At 35.4% G+C, this 17,228-nt stretch overlaps 1 protein-coding gene and 1 pseudogene across 2 annotated transcripts; both read left to right on the top strand.

The window, feature by feature from the left end:
* Positions 1 to 2,919: 2,919 nt before the first annotated feature.
* LOC113057519 (putative hexokinase HKDC1) lies at positions 2,920 to 6,849 on the top strand (annotated as a pseudogene).
* A 1,982-nt stretch (positions 6,850 to 8,831) lies between these two features.
* Positions 8,832 to 13,336, top strand: LOC113057142 (uncharacterized). Of its 2 annotated transcripts, XM_026224254.1 has the most exons (10): positions 8,832 to 9,759; positions 9,965 to 10,071; positions 10,178 to 10,313; positions 10,540 to 10,691; positions 10,889 to 11,025; positions 11,248 to 11,341; positions 11,455 to 11,790; positions 11,931 to 12,117; positions 12,205 to 12,332; positions 12,631 to 13,336. In XM_026224254.1, the coding sequence occupies exons 3-10, from the start codon at positions 10,301 to 10,303 to the stop codon at positions 12,895 to 12,897; spliced, it is 1,314 nt and encodes a 437-aa protein (XP_026080039.1). In that variant the 5' UTR covers positions 8,832 to 9,759; positions 9,965 to 10,071; positions 10,178 to 10,300; the 3' UTR covers positions 12,898 to 13,336. The 2 variants fall into 2 exon arrangements, with proteins under 2 accessions (XP_026080039.1, XP_026080038.1); XM_026224253.1 differs by having other exon boundaries at positions 8,832 to 10,071.
* Positions 13,337 to 17,228: the final 3,892 nt, after the last annotated feature.

Genomic DNA, 17,228 nt, shown 5'->3' with positions numbered 1-17,228 from the left:
AACCGACCTACCATGATTAAATTTGAACAACCTGGGAATGGGTTGGGTCTCAATGCCATCCAGACATTTTGCCTCATTAGAAATCTGCCACTGATTTTTGGAGATCTGGTTGAAGTAGGAAATAAGCACTGGAGGTTACTGCTGCTTCTACTGCATATAATAAATATAGTTTTTTCTCCAGTCATCTCGAATGGAATGACCGTTTATCTGAAACATTTGATCTGTGAACACCACACGCTGTTCAAACAACTCTATCCAAGAAATCTTATTCCCAAGCATCACTTCATGATCCACTATCCCCGATGCATCAGGAAGATAGGCCCACTTGTTCATGTTTGGGGGATGCGCTACGAGGCAAAACACCGCTTTTTTAAAAAAAGTGTAAAAAATTTCAAAAACATTACCAAGTCATTAGCACTTAAACATCAGATGGCTATCGCATATCACTAGGAATCTCAGCCTTTCAAGAGTATAGAGTGTGGACCTGTAACAAGCATTCAGCTTTGTAACTTGCTGGATTGTGAACTGATTGCAGAAAAACTGCAACTTGACATTGACTGTTTTGTTAATACTCTTTCTTGGATTTCTTGTTTTGGGACGGAATACCGCTCGGGACTTCTTGTTTGTTCAGAATTGAAAGATGATTTCCCTGTCTTCAGTAAAATTACAGACATATTTGAATTCAATGGTCAGCATTTTTTGTTGACTTCTGATTTTGAAACTGTATGTTTTGTTGAACATCTTCACTCATTTCAAGTCCAAGAGGGGCTTTGCAGGAAAGTTTCCCTTTTGAATGTTGAAACCTTGCGTTTCTTTAAACCTTTTGACCTTCAAACATCGTATGGATTTCAGCAAAATGATCTTTATATTGTTCCGTTACATGTTTTACTATAGTCCTGTTCCTTGTAGTTTGTACTTTTATCATTTTAATACAATACATATTTAAATGTGTATGTTGTCATATAGTAATATGAAATTGCACAAATGACTGAAATTCATAGTTATACAAATTTAAATGATTTGTTCTTTTAAATTGATCTAATTGTTTTTTTTTAAACTGCAAATTGACATTTTGACCTTCAAATATCATACGGATTTCAGCAAAATGACCTTTTTATATTGTTCAGATACATGTTTTGCTGTAAAGCACTTTTTTCCCAGAGTGCTTTAGTGCTCAGGTCTTCGAATTTGTCTGTTCCTTGTAGATTGTACTTTTAATATTTTAATACAATGCAATACATTTTTAAGTGTGTATGTTGTCATTCGGTAATATGAAATTGCATAGTCATACAAAAGATTGTTCTTTTTACTGCTGGGTTACACTGTTTTTATGCATGCTGTACTAATTGTGTTTGTAAACACAACATTCGTTGCATTTCTTTGTGACCTGTTGAATTTGAGAAAATAAATCCAATTGGTTTGAAAGTTTTTTTTTTTTTTGTGATCTGTTTATATATATATATATATATATATATATATATAATTTTTAATTTCCAGAGTGTTGAAAGCACAATTAATCTTTGTACATTTTTAGAATAAACCCATGTGGAAGGTATTTTACTCCGTAAGTGTAAAAAATAACCCTTTGAATCGGTGTATAATACACTCTTGCAGAGAGTAATACACAGTGTACACTAGAGTGTATTGTACACTTTTGGTGTAAAACAATGTACACTGTGGAGGGGTATATATTTAACACTTTTGAAAGTGTTACTTAAACACCAGGCTGGTGGGACCTATATATACACCAGAGAAGTGTAAAATGTACACTTGTGGAGTTAAATGAACACTGGGCAATTTGCTGTGAATTGAAGCAAAAAGCCTTCTAGCAGAGAACTTTTAATTTTAAAAAGTTACATTTTAACACCATAATAGTGTTGGCAATATCAACTACTTGTTGCAGTGTTGTTATTTAACTCTAATAGTGTTACATTTTAACAACATAATAGTGTTGGCAATATCAACTACTTGTTGCAGTGTTGTTATTTAACTCTAATAGTGTTACATTTTAACAACATAATAGTGTTGGTAATATCAACTACTTATTGCAGTGTTGTTATTTAACTGTCAATAGTGTTACATTTTAACACTGTATTGGTGTTGAAAGTGTCAACACTTTTGAAAGTGTTACTTTAACACTCGTGTGGTGGTAACCATATATACACTGACAAAGTGTTAAATTTAACTCTATTGGTGTTAAATTTCCGATTTCAAATTTGTAGTGATGAGTCAAAGAGTAAATTGTCACTTCCTGATACACTGGCACTAAATATCACTAAGAAAAGTAGTTGAAGCCACTGAATATAAAAATGTTCTTATATGATAAATTAACAAGCAGATGAAACACAATAAATGTTGTCATTGCTTTTGGAGCTGGATGCCTGCTGTTTGGGAACGCAGTCGTGTAAGACAATTATACAGAAATACTCTGATGACAGACTTTGCTCAGGCATTTCAGAACGACCATAACAACATTTTTATGTGCATTTTTAGAATTTATGTGCATCTTTTTTTATGTGATATTTTAAAATGCACATAAAACAGCTATTAAAATAACATTATTTTTGAAAATCTTTTTTTTTTTTGCACTGAAGTGTACAGAATAAAAATTAAATTAAATATAATATAGTTGTATGTAATGCAGAATATTTACTTTAGTCCCAAGTTTTTTTTTTTTTCATTTTAATTAAAAATCAAGTTGAATTTTTGAACTTTCATAGTAAAAAGGTTTCTGCATTTAATTCCATTTTTTTTTTTTTTTTTACCAAGTTTTATAATCTATGTATTACCTTTGTAACTTTGGTTGTGTCATTCCCAGTTTTGGAAAGATGGTAAGTGGGATGTACATGAGAGAGCTTGTGAGACTCATTTAGCTGAAGATGGCCAAAAAGGGTCTACTTTTTCATAACCAAGTATCTGATGCTCTTGGAAACAAGGGAACTTTACAGGACTCCAGATGGGACAGGTAAACTACCTACTAATAGCAATAATGTTGAAAACAGTATATTTTTGTGACTTTTTTTGTGAGTTACCATTTATTTTTAGCACTACAATAATGATTGACAGTACTTGGCTACATTCTCCAAAAAGTTTGTCCTATTTAGGGTTAAGGAGATGCAGACTAAGCAGACTATATATTTTATATCATTTTACTATTTTGATTTAATTTGTATATTCAGAGGGAAACAATAGAGGTGATGTTGTGAATGTCATTGAATGTTGTTACTTTCATAGAAAGAGGGAAGTATCTTGCCTTGGATCTTGGCGGAATCAGTTTCCACGTGTAGGTGTTTAAGATTCGGTATGCGAAATTCAGTCCGAAATTCAGTCAGGATGTATAACAAGATTTAAGCCATTCCATCGGAGATCATGCAGGGAACAGGAGACGAGGTGAAACACTATCAATAAATAAAACATTTTAGTCTAAATGAATACATTAGTATGTACTGTGTAAGGTCAAAAATTAACTTTTATATTTTATATATATATATATATTTATATATATTAATATATATATTTTATTTCAGTTGTTTGACCACATAGTTCAGTGCATCTCAGATTTCTTGGGACTATATGGGGATGAAGAACACTTGTCTGTCACTTGGTTTCACCTTCTCTTTCCCATGCAATAAGACAGGTATTGATAAGGTAAAAAGGACTTTGGGATATCAGAGGTCACTTCAAATGTCAATATGATTCTCATAACAAGGCTTGTTAAAGCACACAGACAAATGCTACTCTCAATTGATCATCCTTGTCATCCACTTGTTAAGGGAGTCCTGGTCTCTTGAACAAAAGGCTTCAAAGCAACAGATTGCGAGGGGTATGATGTTGTGGATATGCTGAGAGAAACCATTAAAATGTCAGGGGAAGAAAACATCCAAGTTTTTGCACATGACATGCTCAATCACTTACAAAGAAGCACAACTATCTTTCATGTTAATAATCTTCATAATCAGACTTAATCAAACGCTTATTTTTTCATAAATAATTATAATGTAGCCTATAATTCTTTGATTTGAATGAGCGGTTCTGTGTGTGTTTTTTGTGTGTGCTACTGGTGTTTATAGTGGTCATGATTAAATTTCTTCTTTCGGGAATTTAACCTTGAAATTGTTGCTACAGTGAATGACACAGTTGGCACAATGATGACGTGCGCATATGAAGACCCTAAATGTCAGATTGGTCTTATTGCTGGTATCTATTAATGTGGTGTTTCATAATAACCCGTGCTGCATAATAACCGACAACCTCCCTGCTGATTATAAACCAACAAACACAAAGATTATTGTATGAATCATGTCAACAACTCTATGATTCTTAACTCCGCAGGAACAGGAAGCAATGCGTGTTTCACAGAGGAGAGAAAGAACATTGAGTTTGTGGAGGGCGATGAAGGGTAGATGTGCGTGAATACTGAGTGGGGAGGATTTGGAGAAAATTATAATATTGAGGACCTCCAGACTAGATATGACAGAGAAGTAGATTGAAGCTCACTCAATCCAGGAAAACAAAGGTAAAGATAACCATTTAATATGGCATTATTTTCCATTGTTTATTTAAACAGTTGTGCAAGTGCAATCAAAGTTTTGTATTTGTCCACATGGATGCAGTATATGATCAGGATTTCATTCAGGAAGCCAACATTTTTAGCAACCTGTTGTAATGCACTTAGCCTTTTATTGGCAAGTGGCAATAGAATAGTAGGCCTATTTAATTACTACTTCTACTTCTACTACTATTTTTATTAATTTAAAGTTTTTCAAATATATACAAATGATCAGGTTTTCTAAATATAATCTGAGATTATCCTCTCATTTCCAGGTTCGAAAATAAGACCAGTGGAATGTATTTGGGAGAGACTGTAAGGCAGATCCTCACTGATCTCACAAAGCGTGGTCTTCTGTTTTGAGACTGGAGACCAAAGGCATTTTTGAGACCAAGTTCCTCTCATAGATTGAGAGGTACAGTAGCCTGACCTCAGCTCCCTAAATATTTTGGCATATACTTTATATTTGTGGATGTTGTTTAGCCTATCAGGGATCTGGAGGGAGGACTCAAATGCAGAGTGAGTGTTAAAAGATTTATTAGACTTTTAGACAAGACAAGAGATGGTGAGGAGAGGATTGAACAGTCCAAACACTAGGTAGGGAAAGACTTTAAGACGGGCAGGCCTGGGTGAACGGTCGCAGAGTCCAATCCAGGATGGCAGACCGCCAGAGAGAAGTGAAGGTAGCGAAGCTGGATGCCAGAGGTAAGCAGCGGTCTGCCAGAAAAGGACAGGACTAGAAAAGGCACTAACAAGAAACTCAATACAAGCAATTTGGCAGGGATTACTCCATTTAATAAAATGTGAGCCAGGCTAGCAAACAGAGAGACAAGCAAAAACACTAGTTAGGACCACGAGCTGACAACACAAGGGGGAAAATGAATGACCATAAAAATGTGAAGAGACCACGAGGAACAGATGGGAACACTCAGACAAACAAGGAGAGCAGAGAGGGACATGATATTACTGTGCTTGATTGGCCAGGTATTATGTACAATACCTGCATGTTATTGGTCAAACTACTTTTTGGAGTTCTTGAACATTTCTGTTTTGTAAATCTTTTTTTTTATTTTTTTTTATTAATCTTTGAGAAAATATTATATAATATTTTTATATTTTTATAGTATTTATATATATATATATATATATATATATATATATATATATATATATATAAATATAAATTTTCTGAGCTACTGAATTATTTTTTCTTTCTAAGCTGTAAGTCATAACCATCAGAATAAAACTCTTGAAATATTCCAGGTTGTGTGCAATGAATCTAGAATATAAGAAAGTTAGTTTTTTATAGTTGAATTAAACAAAAAATAAAGAACATTTTCCATGATATTCAAATTTTTTTAGATGCTCCTGTATTTATTTTGACATGCTTTGGCTTCTGTTATTTGCCTAGTGACTATTTTGGAAACAACTTAATTGTTTCTTCCCTCTAGTGATCATTTGGCGCTACTGCAAGTGAGGTCTATTCTGCACAGTCTGGGCTTGGACAGCACAATGACAGTATTATTGTAAATAAAGTGTGTGGGGCTGTTTCTCGCCGGGCTGCCCAGCTCTGTGAAGCAGGAATGGTTGCTGTTGTAGACAAAATCAGAGAGAACCGTGGGCTGGGTCATCTGGAGATTACTGTGGGAGTGGACAACATGATTTACAAGTTGCATCCACAGTAAGTAAAGATTAGTGGATCATCTTTACATTTACATTTGATTAGTATTTGATCCATATCTTAAACTGGACATGTCGCTTTTCGTGACAGCTTCTCCACGATCCTAAAGGGCACTGTCTGAGAGCTTGTGCCCAATTGTAAGGTGGATTTCATCCTATCAGAAGACGGCAGTGGGAAACATCAGTGGGCTGATATTTCGCATATGAAATTATATCGATTTTTTGCATTTAAAAATATGTGCCATCTGGTGATTTTAAATTAATTAATTAGTGCAATAAAGACTGCACTGATGTTCATAGTGTTCAGCATAGTTTTATTCTCACTGTGCACTGCCTCTTTGAAGGCTTTTTTTCTTTTGTTCAGACTCAGTGAGTGTTTTGCATGGCCAGCCAGAGTGAAAGGCTCACAGAGGCCAAACTAAAGTGGGCAGTGGATGTGTGCAGAGGAATGTCATGACACTATGTTGCTAGGTGATGGTGTCTGAGAAGCTTGGAGACTAAACAACCATATTAAATCAGGAACTGCTACTGCACTTTAAAAAATGTTTCTTTATTTGAGTAGTAGATACAAATTAGAATCAAATTCAAAGTTTTTTTCTTGACTGTGGAAATGACTTTAATATTGTATTTTTAATTAAATATTTTTTTAAGGAACAGAAAGTCAAACTTTTCATTCAGTGTGTGTGAGTTGACCATGTTTATGATTTATATATTTTTTTAATTTTGAAGATCCAGGCCACATTCATTTTAATTCTATGGAAAAGAGTGAATAGTAGACTGCCATAATAAATTTTACTTTATTCAGCAAGGGTGCATTAAATTGGTCAAATCCGAAAATGACTGATACAAAATATTTCTATTGCAAATAACTGCTGTTCTTTTAAACATTACATTTAGCTAATAATCCCGAAAACAAAGAATCATGGTTTTCAACATTGGTAATAGTTATAAACCTTTCTTGAGCACCAAATCAGTACATTTGATGATCGTGTGACACTGAAGACTGGAGTAATGACACAAAAAATGTAGCTTTGCCATAAAAGAATAAATTAAATGTTTAAATATAATAAAATATAAAACAATAATTTACAATTATAATAGTATCTCATGAAATCACAGTTTTAACTGCATTTTTCGACCAAATAAATGCAGCCTTGGTGAGCAAGAGACCTTTTTTTTCATATATAAAAAAATCTACCCCAAACATGAACAATACTCTATACTGTATAGTACATTCTACCGCATGTATGTTTAAGATTTATTTGACAGCTTATCAAAGTTTCAATAGATCTGTTTGGGATAAGATTAGCACATTTCCCTTTTGTGTTCACTAATTTGAGCTCTTAAGGGATTTAGCAAAGCAGTTCAACCAGGCCAGCTCCTGCTCACAAATCCCCATGAAGCAGGAAGGGAAAAGTTTACTCATCGTAATCCTCCCCGCTAATGCTAACTAGCTTGCCTGCTGAACAATAGTAGCTGAAGCTAGTAGCCATGCTCTTCAGCACGTCACCGTACCTGCATACACAGTAAATTTAACAGTGTTGATTTTCCAGTGTTACTATAAAGTGTTAAAATAAAGTGTTGGATCAACACTGAACAGAATGGGTCTAACACCAGAAGTGTCAGGTTTCAAATAAGAGTTGGTGTTACTTTACATAGTTGCAGACGTCAACTCTCATTCAGAGTTAATCAGGCCACACCTCCATTAACGTGCAGACAGACGTCAATTTTCATTGAAACAGACCACATGCGGACGCCATTTTACTTCGTTGAAAGCGTGGTGGTAAGTCTTTCAATTTAATGTTATATTACAGATACAGACTGTAAATGTATTCTAATTTATAATTTGTATATAATCATTATAATTCAATCACAGATAATTATAATAATGATTGAGAAAGCCAACTAGCTCTGACATTTGCTTCATCCTATGTCATGCCCCTTTATCAACGAATTAAAGCTTTGAATATAACTTCACGTTAGTAGTTTCGTCTGTCATTTCGTGTGTCGCACACAGCAGTCATTTTAATTGATTAAACTCTGATCGTGTTCTTTTCAAAATGAGTCTATAAAGTCTCGCGCGCGCGCGCCATTTTACAGGTGAACTGTGGCACATGGATTTTCTGCAGTCCGCTAACGTTAACAGAAAATGTATATATCAATATGGTTATTAGCCTAAAAAAGATTGTTCAGATTTTGTTTTAAGATTCGGCTTGGATTTCTGCTGATCGTTGACCATGCTTCTGGGACCTTCATGGTTTTGAACTGTGGTAACTTGATACGTTTTATGTCGATGTTTGAGCAGCGTTATATGATTTGTGTTTTTATACAGTCTATCGTCAGACGTGGTTAACGTTAGTTTATTTATTTTAGTGGATTAAAGTAATCAATTACATTTTAAGGAGCAAAAAATGTAATATGTGTAGTCGTGGAATATATTGCTGTCTCATTTCGGAGGCTGCGTCCTGGTCGCATTTGAAGGCTGCATACGTCATCGGGGAAGTCTCATTTGAGAAAAGTGGACAATGTCGACAATTTAAACCAATTTACCACTAGGGTGACCACCTGTCCCGCATTTTGCGGGACAGTCCCGAAATTTGAAGCTTTGTCCCGCGTCCCGCCAGTCATAAGCAGTGTCCCGCATTTTAATTTCGTCTTCGTCATTTTATTTAATCGTCCTTTAAATTACATTTCTACAATAAAAAAAATGTTAATAAGAAAACACGTACTGAACATGCGCAGCGCAGCCGTTATTATTGGTTCTAGCGGCTAGCCAGAGCAGGAAAATAAACACCGAGAAAAAAAAACCCACTCCTGGTGAAAGTGAACTACAGCTACACCTGCCAGGAGTTCTAATGACACATAATGAATGAGAAGGCCCTACTCTAAGCTGCCAGATCAGACAAAAAATATAAATTCAAGATGCACTGAATCTGGTAAGAACGCATTTAATCTTTCTAGTCTTTCCTAATGGAATTTAAATGCTTATTTGGAAATGTGCTTTGTAGCGATTGGATTATTATTTTCACTTAATTATTTGGATTGAATACACACGTTCTGTTAACGTGCTGTTAACGTGCTATTTATGTTGATATTTATTTTACTGATATTACTATTAAATATTATTAGTGACGTTCACAGCGCCGGTCAGCACCGTCATTAACATTTTTATAAACCCTTTTAGCAATTTAAAACATGTTAACATCACTGCAAAAAGAGATATCTAATAAAAAAAATCAATATTTATTCACCTAGTATAATAATAGTAATTTCTCTGCCTCGTGTCCCGCATTGTCCCGCAAAATCAGGTCTGCTGACCTGCAACAGAGCAATAGCCAGGTGGTCACCCTATTTACCACAGATATTTTTATGTAAAATGTATCGGCATTAACGAGGTTTGACCATTGGGGCGCTGTACGTAGCGTAAAACTGTATTGCAAGTCTTTCCGGATACAATAGATGAAGAAACCGCGCGCTTATTTAGACTGCTCGAGGAGGAGAGTTTGAAAGTTTGCACGGAGACGAAAATGGTATCATTTCTCAAAAGTTCCCGTTTTGTCTTGTTAATGAGGGTTTATAACGGATAAAAAGTTAACCTATTTCGATTTAATTGGTATCTTTGCCGTTTTGATAAATTATTAAAGTTGTCTTGATATTTTTATTTTTTTACAATCTTGTTTCAAATTGAGTCTGTGTTTGTAGCAAACCAGTAAGATGTGTTTCTTCCTCTACAAGCCAGGAGTTCAGGTGCTTAATCACAATGATTGTCAAAGCACAATTTCGGAATAGGAAGAAATTCATAAAAATCTCAGAGGCGTGCTTTGATTTATTTCTAGCAGAGGGTGAGTGATATTTAATATCATAATAATTTAATCTATATGGTTTTTTATAGCTTTGTCAAATTATAAATAAAACTTGACTAAAATTGGTAAATATTTTGTTTTGCAGTGAAAGAGAAGTTCTCAATTCCAGACGACCTTGCTGTTACAGTTACAGATGAAACTGGTACAGAGGTGGATAAAGATGTGTTTCCTGATCTAATGTCCACCAGTGGGTTGGTTTTAGTCATAAATGAGTAACATGGGTGAGTGAAAACAGGACCTGCTGAATGATCTGTATCCCAATTTATGAATGAGTACTGGTAGTGTTTTAATATCTTCAGTGTTCAAATGGCAAGGATCATATTGAGTCTTTTTATTTCAACAACCAGTGTTCTGGATTAAAAAATTCTCATTATTAGTTTTTTTTTTTTATTCAGTATTAATATATACTAACATGACATCTATTAACCCCAGTTTTAACATTACCAGGATCTTCCACACCTCAGTCTTCAGTAAGCTTGGATACAGATACACTGTCTCTAACTTCAAAACGCAGTGAAGAGAGTGACTGGTTTAGTCCAAAACGATTCAGAAAGGATGAAGATGATGATGTGGCATCACAACGAGCACAGGCCAGAGACGTGAGTCCCAGTAGCATTACACAGACACTGGGTGTTTTACTCATCATGATATTCAGTTTCATTAAGGTTTTTTTTGTAATCCCCATATATAATGGTAATATTTTTTAGATCAGGGTCATATTTAGGGGTAATTTAGATATTACTGCACTATCTTCTCTCATAATAGTATCTGTTAATAATATTCTCTTTTTTTATAGCTGATAAAACAAATTCTACAGACAAGACCAGGTGGAGGAAATGTGCTTAAGGAGTATGAAGATACAGGCACAATTAGTGATGACACAAGGAAAGTGATGGTGAACATCTTAGTTGCACGCATGATGGAGACAGAAGGGTAATTCTAAAAATATAATTCGCTCTTGCATTATTCAGTTTGTTAGTGATTTTGATGCTCTATAGATTGTGAAGTAGATAGATGTAGTTGGGTGATACAAATTTGTGCAAATTGTCCAAAAAAAAAATCTTTTTTTTTTTTTTTTCTTAAAGTTAGTTTAATTAAATGTTCTTAAACATTTCCTATCAGCGTAAAGTAACATTGAGTGTTCCAATTCTTCAGAAGGGTCCCACATCGACTTACCAAACAGAAGTATGGATTGGGAATTATCACCTTATTTCCCTCACTCAGAGATCCCCAAGGAAGGACTGGATATGTAAGTCATTATCACTGATCGGACATTCAATATTTTGTGCTCAGTTGGAAATGTCTAAAGATGTTTTTATTTTTTATTAAGGGTTAAATTAAGAATTTGTGTCATTTCAACAGGAACATTTCTATGATGGCCAAAAAAACACTGGATTCTTGTCATGGCGCCTCAAGACAGTACAAAGGGGGACAAGACCTTCTGGAAATAAGGAAGATCCAAAAACAGAAGAAAAGGGAGGTCCTTTGCTTGACAGACAGATATGTTACCAAGAACATCAGCTAGATAATGATCAAAGTGTAGAGGCCATCTCTTTGATGAATCATACAAGTGAACGTGAGGTCATCATGCAGAAGATGAAGGCAACGTTTGAATACAGACAGCGCCTTGTCCATGATCCAGAGGGATCCACCACCATTCTCTCTGTTTTTCCTCGGTTCCTGGACACTAAAGGATTGGTATGGATTTTCTTTCATTTTTTACTAAAATTTAAATGTTAGTATCAGAGAACTGTCAAATGGTCTGCATTGTTGAAACTGGCCACATTATTGTAATCACAATATATTGTAATTTCTTTGTGTTTTCTTCAAAACTTCAGATTCTTCAGGACTTCACACTCCTCTTTGGGTCAGAAACTGCTTCCAGACTTTTGGAAAGGTGGCCGACAGTTTTCAAAGCAAAGGTTATCAGACTAGGAGAAACCTTGACTCCCACTCCACTGCTGAAACGATTACTGTCATCTGCCAAACAGAGCAAAGAAAGCAGCGAGGCACAGGATTCCCCAGGTGAAACTTCCAATGACTTTGCAGTAAAATCATACTATACATACTCATTTTTGTGTAGACATTTAACAAAGTAACTTTTTTTTCCAGAGTGGGACAGTGATATATCATCCTTCCTTCTACTTTTGCATCTCCTATCACCCCAGGCTTCAGGAAGAAAGAAAATCCAAAGGATCAGTATTTCACAGGCTATTGACCATCTGGTGGTGTTTCACAAAGTAGGTATCTGGTACACTGGTGCCAAAATACAAGGCCTATAAGTGTTACACTTTGAATTGAATATTTATTTATTTTTTACTATTAGATAAACTGTAAAATGATAAATGTAAAATTAATCTAAATATGATCTAAACTAAAATTGTTGTTCGTGCATGTACGGTTTTGATTTGGAGTGCTTCCTGGTCTTTATGATGTGCAATTAAGCTAAAAAGTCTCAAATAAATGTTAACTGATAAAGCTGTACTTATTAATTTATCATTATTATTCAAAGACGTAATTTTTTTTTCCCCCATTTAGGCATGCAGGAGCATACAGGAACACCTTGAGCTGGAGGAGAATCGTCAGCCATACATTCTTGCCTCCGGGAGCAGCAAGGAAGCCATCAGTCACTACTTCATTGTGGTGGATAAAAAGCTCATCCCCTGTCAAGAATCCTCTTCACTGGCTGCCATTGATGAACTCTTCAAGATTCATTTTGTTTTCAGTCTCAGTTATGATAGCCATTGCCTATCACTGGGAGTCATGTACTATCAGGGGTATCGAGTCTGGGCCTGTTTCAAATGAGCTGTTGTCTGACCTTGAAAACTCTGATTTTATTTCAGAGCAACTCCAGATTGATATCTCTAGCGAGGTAATGGTCACACCGTGGGTAAAGTGTCAAGGTACTGAGTATCGCAGTGATCTTGTTGTTTTCTTAGAGTTTGTTGATGATGCACCTGTTTTTGGAAAGATTGTTAAAAATTTTATTAAGGATGGAATTTATTTTTTGGTATCGTGTATGGAATCAGAGTTTATTGAACACCTTCATGCTTTCAGTGTTGTTGAACAAGAGCATTGTCTTGTACTCAAAAAACCTGAGGAATTGATGTACTACAAGCCATTTGATTTACAAATGTCCTATGGCAATGACCATCTTTTTTACACTGTCGGGAACTGTTATTTGTAATAATTTCATGGCATTTATGGTTTCTTGCTCTGTGCTGAAATAAAGTTTTGAAACCTTGACAGTGACGTTTTCTTCATAGTGATTTTCTAGTTTATTTTAGTTTTTAGGTTTTTTTTTAGTAGGTAATACAGAACCATAAATAACTCTGGAAAAAGTGTTCTATCAACACCAGGATGGTGTAAATTTTGACCCTTTTATACACCGAGTATATTGTGATTTTCACAATGTCAACACCGGAATAGTGTAGAATTTTTACTCTGTCAGTGTTTGCTACAAAGCTACACCCAGCTCTGTAACAGTGTTGTTTTTATCTGCATCGGTGTTGATATTTCACTCTCTTAGTGTTCACATTTTAACACTGTATTGGTGTTGCATGAGGCAACACTTTTGAAAGTGTTAAATTAACACTTTGTGGGTGGTTCTCATATATACACTTTCAAAGTGTTGAAAATAACTCCTATGGTGTTGTTTACCGGATTTCAAATTTACTGTGTAGTGCTAGCATTGCATGCAGACATGCTCACTTTGTAAGAATACACTTTTTAGATTAGCGAACTCTGCTAAATTAAGTGCAATTGACACTTCTCTCTGCTAACACTGCTAAAAATAATTGCATACTGTAGCATATGGTTCACCTCTTTAATTAAACTTGATACAAGGAACAATATTTACCATTGTTTGTTATTTGTGTCAGTAAGTATCAAAAGTACAGGTTCAATAACAGTTCTTACAATAGCACTCTTCTCAATGCGGTGGCATTGTTGTTATGCAAGAGCATGTGTTTAATCCAACTTGATCTCAAGAAGCCAACTAGCCAACAGCTGACGGTGAGATTCTCTATCCTATTTTTTAAGAGTAACCCACCTGCCTTCATTTATGGAAAATGATAAGGTAACAAAAACTTCCTACATCCTTTGTCTGTTCAAATAGCTGTGTTTAGGAAACCAGGCTATCATTTTGTAGTGTTTAGTTCCTTATAAATGTCCTTTAAATTTCAGCAAAAGCCCTATGTTATTATAGAATTGGGTTATACATTAAAGGGGGGTGAAATGCTCATTTTCACTCAATATCCTGTTAATCTTGAGTACCTATAGAGTAGTACTGCATCCTTCATAACTCCAAAAAGTCTTTAGTTTTATTATATTCATAAGAGAAAGATAGTCTGTACCGATTTTTCCCGAAAAAACACGACCGACTGGAGGCGTGACGTGTGGGCGGAGCTAAAGAATCACGAGCACCAGTAGGCTTTTGCGTTGAGTGCGTTTGGAAGCTGTGACATTACCTTGAGGAGAAAACCATCATCCAAAACAAACCATGGCTAACAGTCAGATTCAGCGTATATTTATGATCCAGAATCAGATCCCGAGGCTAAAACTGAACGAGAGCAGCAGCAGCAACGACTCGCTCCGAGCGGGGCTCGAACCTGGGTTTTCGGTATGGGAGGTGGACGCACTAACAAGGAGGCAGAGATATTTGAAGCAGTTTTACTCACCGCCTACGGTTCCAACACACGATCGTGACCCTTTTTCGTTGGCATTTCATCATCCTTAAGAAATAAACGATACGCAAATCCGTCGTCAAACTGGGCCTTGTTTGTAAAACAAGCATCTTCGAAATGCAGGGAACAAACACAAACACTTGCACAACTCCGTTGATGCTCTGTAAAATTAAACTCCATCCACTGGTCCCTTAATGCTGTTTTTTTTGGTAATCTGTGCAGGGTTGTCTTGCCCTGGCAACCAAAAACACACTCCTTTTGTGACATTTCGCGACGCTCTCGCTCTGATCAGTGAATGTCTGTGTTCAGCCTCTCAGTGCTCTGCTATACGGGAGCGCGCGCTCTTCCGGCAGACGTGCCCTCAGGACCCATATAAGGAAATTCCGCTCCATCTAACGTCACACAGAGCCATACTCGAAAAAAACTTTCCCAAACTTGTGACAAACCGGAAGGAGTATTTTTGGAACAGAAATACTCCTTCAAACGTACAACTTAATTTTTGAAACTTTGTCCATGTTTAGCATGGGAATCCAACTCTTTAACAGTGTAAAAAACTCTGTATGCATGAAATAGCATTTCACCCCCCCTTTAAGTCTATTTGTAATTTCAGCCATATACAAGTATGCAGTAAAATGTCAAATTATTTATCCAGGTCCACAGTGCAAATTCCTGTCATGACAATTATGTTAGGCCTAATGCATTTTATGTTCGTTTAAATCATGAGCATTTCTTGTCCCCTAGTAGAGGATTTGTGTTGCTCTGCCTCAGTAAACTAAAGACTAGTTAGAAAGAGTCAGACATTTTGTGAGTTTATTCCGGTTTTTCTGGATGTTCTGTTGAGGACATGGTGTAATTAGCCTACTTCTTACAGCATTTTAGAAAACCTTCTTTAAACAGAAATACTTTTTTTCACTAAAATGTCTATAATTATGCATCTCAAATTTATAGATCCACTGGACTGCCTTAAAGGGTTACTCCACCCAAAAATGAAAATTTTGTCATCATTCACTTACCCGCATTTTGTTCCAAAGCTGTAAAAGCTTGTTCGTCTTAGTAACATAATTTAAGGTATTTTGGATGAAAACCGGGAGGCTTGTGACTGTCCCATAGACTGCCAAATAAATAACAGTGTCAAGGTCCAGGAAAGTATGAAAAGCATTGTCAGGAATAGTTCATCTGCTATCAGTGGATCAACCGTAACATTATGAAGCATTGAGAATACTTTTTGTACATTAAGAAAACAAAAATAATGACTTTATTCAACAATTCCTCTGACAAAAACTACTCGTCGCTTCATAATGTTACGGTTGATTTACTGATGGCAGATGGACTATTTGTCCACTTCCACGGAATTTACAATTACCTATTAATTGTTAATTATTTAATATTAAACAGTGTTGCAGTCCTTTTCAGGAAATTAACAAGTGCATGTATCAAATTTCAATTATTATTTTTTCCACATAGTTCCTAAAAAATAATAATAATAATTTTGAAAGAATTAGATTAAATGATTTATGAAACTTGCTGCTTTTACTTATCCGGCTCAACCATTTCTCTTTATGAGGAATATTAAAAAGCATATCTGAAAATGAACCTGAATTCATATAAAACTGGTTAAGAACTGGCCAGTGTCCTTGAATAAAAAAAACTGACCTTGTCATGGTATGTGACCGCTCATTCATGCTTGAACATTTAGCTGTCAAGGGGTAAAGTAAGTCTACTGGGTAGGTTATTTGTGAAAATGTCAGACATTATGTTTCCATTGTTAGAGACACTAAGCAAACACAAACACTCCTAGAGCAGTGAGTAAATCAAACTTTATTTTTTGAAGAATATTCAAATTGATGTAATGCAAACAAATTATTTTAGAGCCTCAGTCACTTTTTAATGCTAATTAAATAACAAAATTACATGGTTATTCTGAGATAAGAAATTCACTTCCTTCACACTCACAGTGCTCTGAGTAAATCTGCCTTGAAGTGACATCTTTGCAAAACTATGCAAAGTACTCAACTGGCTGGACATTGTTCCCCTGTAAATGAGCTTTCAGGAATGAGATACATTTGAATGTGTTCCATAAAAGGTGACATTTCTTTGCCAGTATGATGCATGGCCTGCAGAATATGAACAGCACTGTTCTAGGAAACCTTATCTCACTTCGGGTCACCTTCAAGTATTATGATCATACATGGTGTTCAGAGTGTTCTATTTGCTGTAAAAGTTTTTGCACTGCCACTGTCTATGACTGAAAATACATTTCAGGGAAATCTTAAAATTGGTGTTGCGAGTGAATTGAAATGTCTCTCAGTATACTTAGGACTGAATATAGCCAATGTGTGTATTGTAATTAACAACAACAAAAAAAGACTGCTTTATAAAACTGTATTCCTCTACAATATAACCACATTTCAGTATAATAATATGCAAATATGTGCTGTAATATATGTTTAG

This window comes from Carassius auratus, chromosome 38 (genome assembly GCF_003368295.1).
Source record: "Carassius auratus strain Wakin chromosome 38, ASM336829v1, whole genome shotgun sequence".
In the NCBI taxonomy this organism is placed as follows: Eukaryota; Metazoa; Chordata; class Actinopteri; order Cypriniformes; family Cyprinidae; genus Carassius; species Carassius auratus.
Note: the sequence above shows the minus strand (reverse complement) of the source record. Positions and strands in the feature narration are given on the sequence as shown.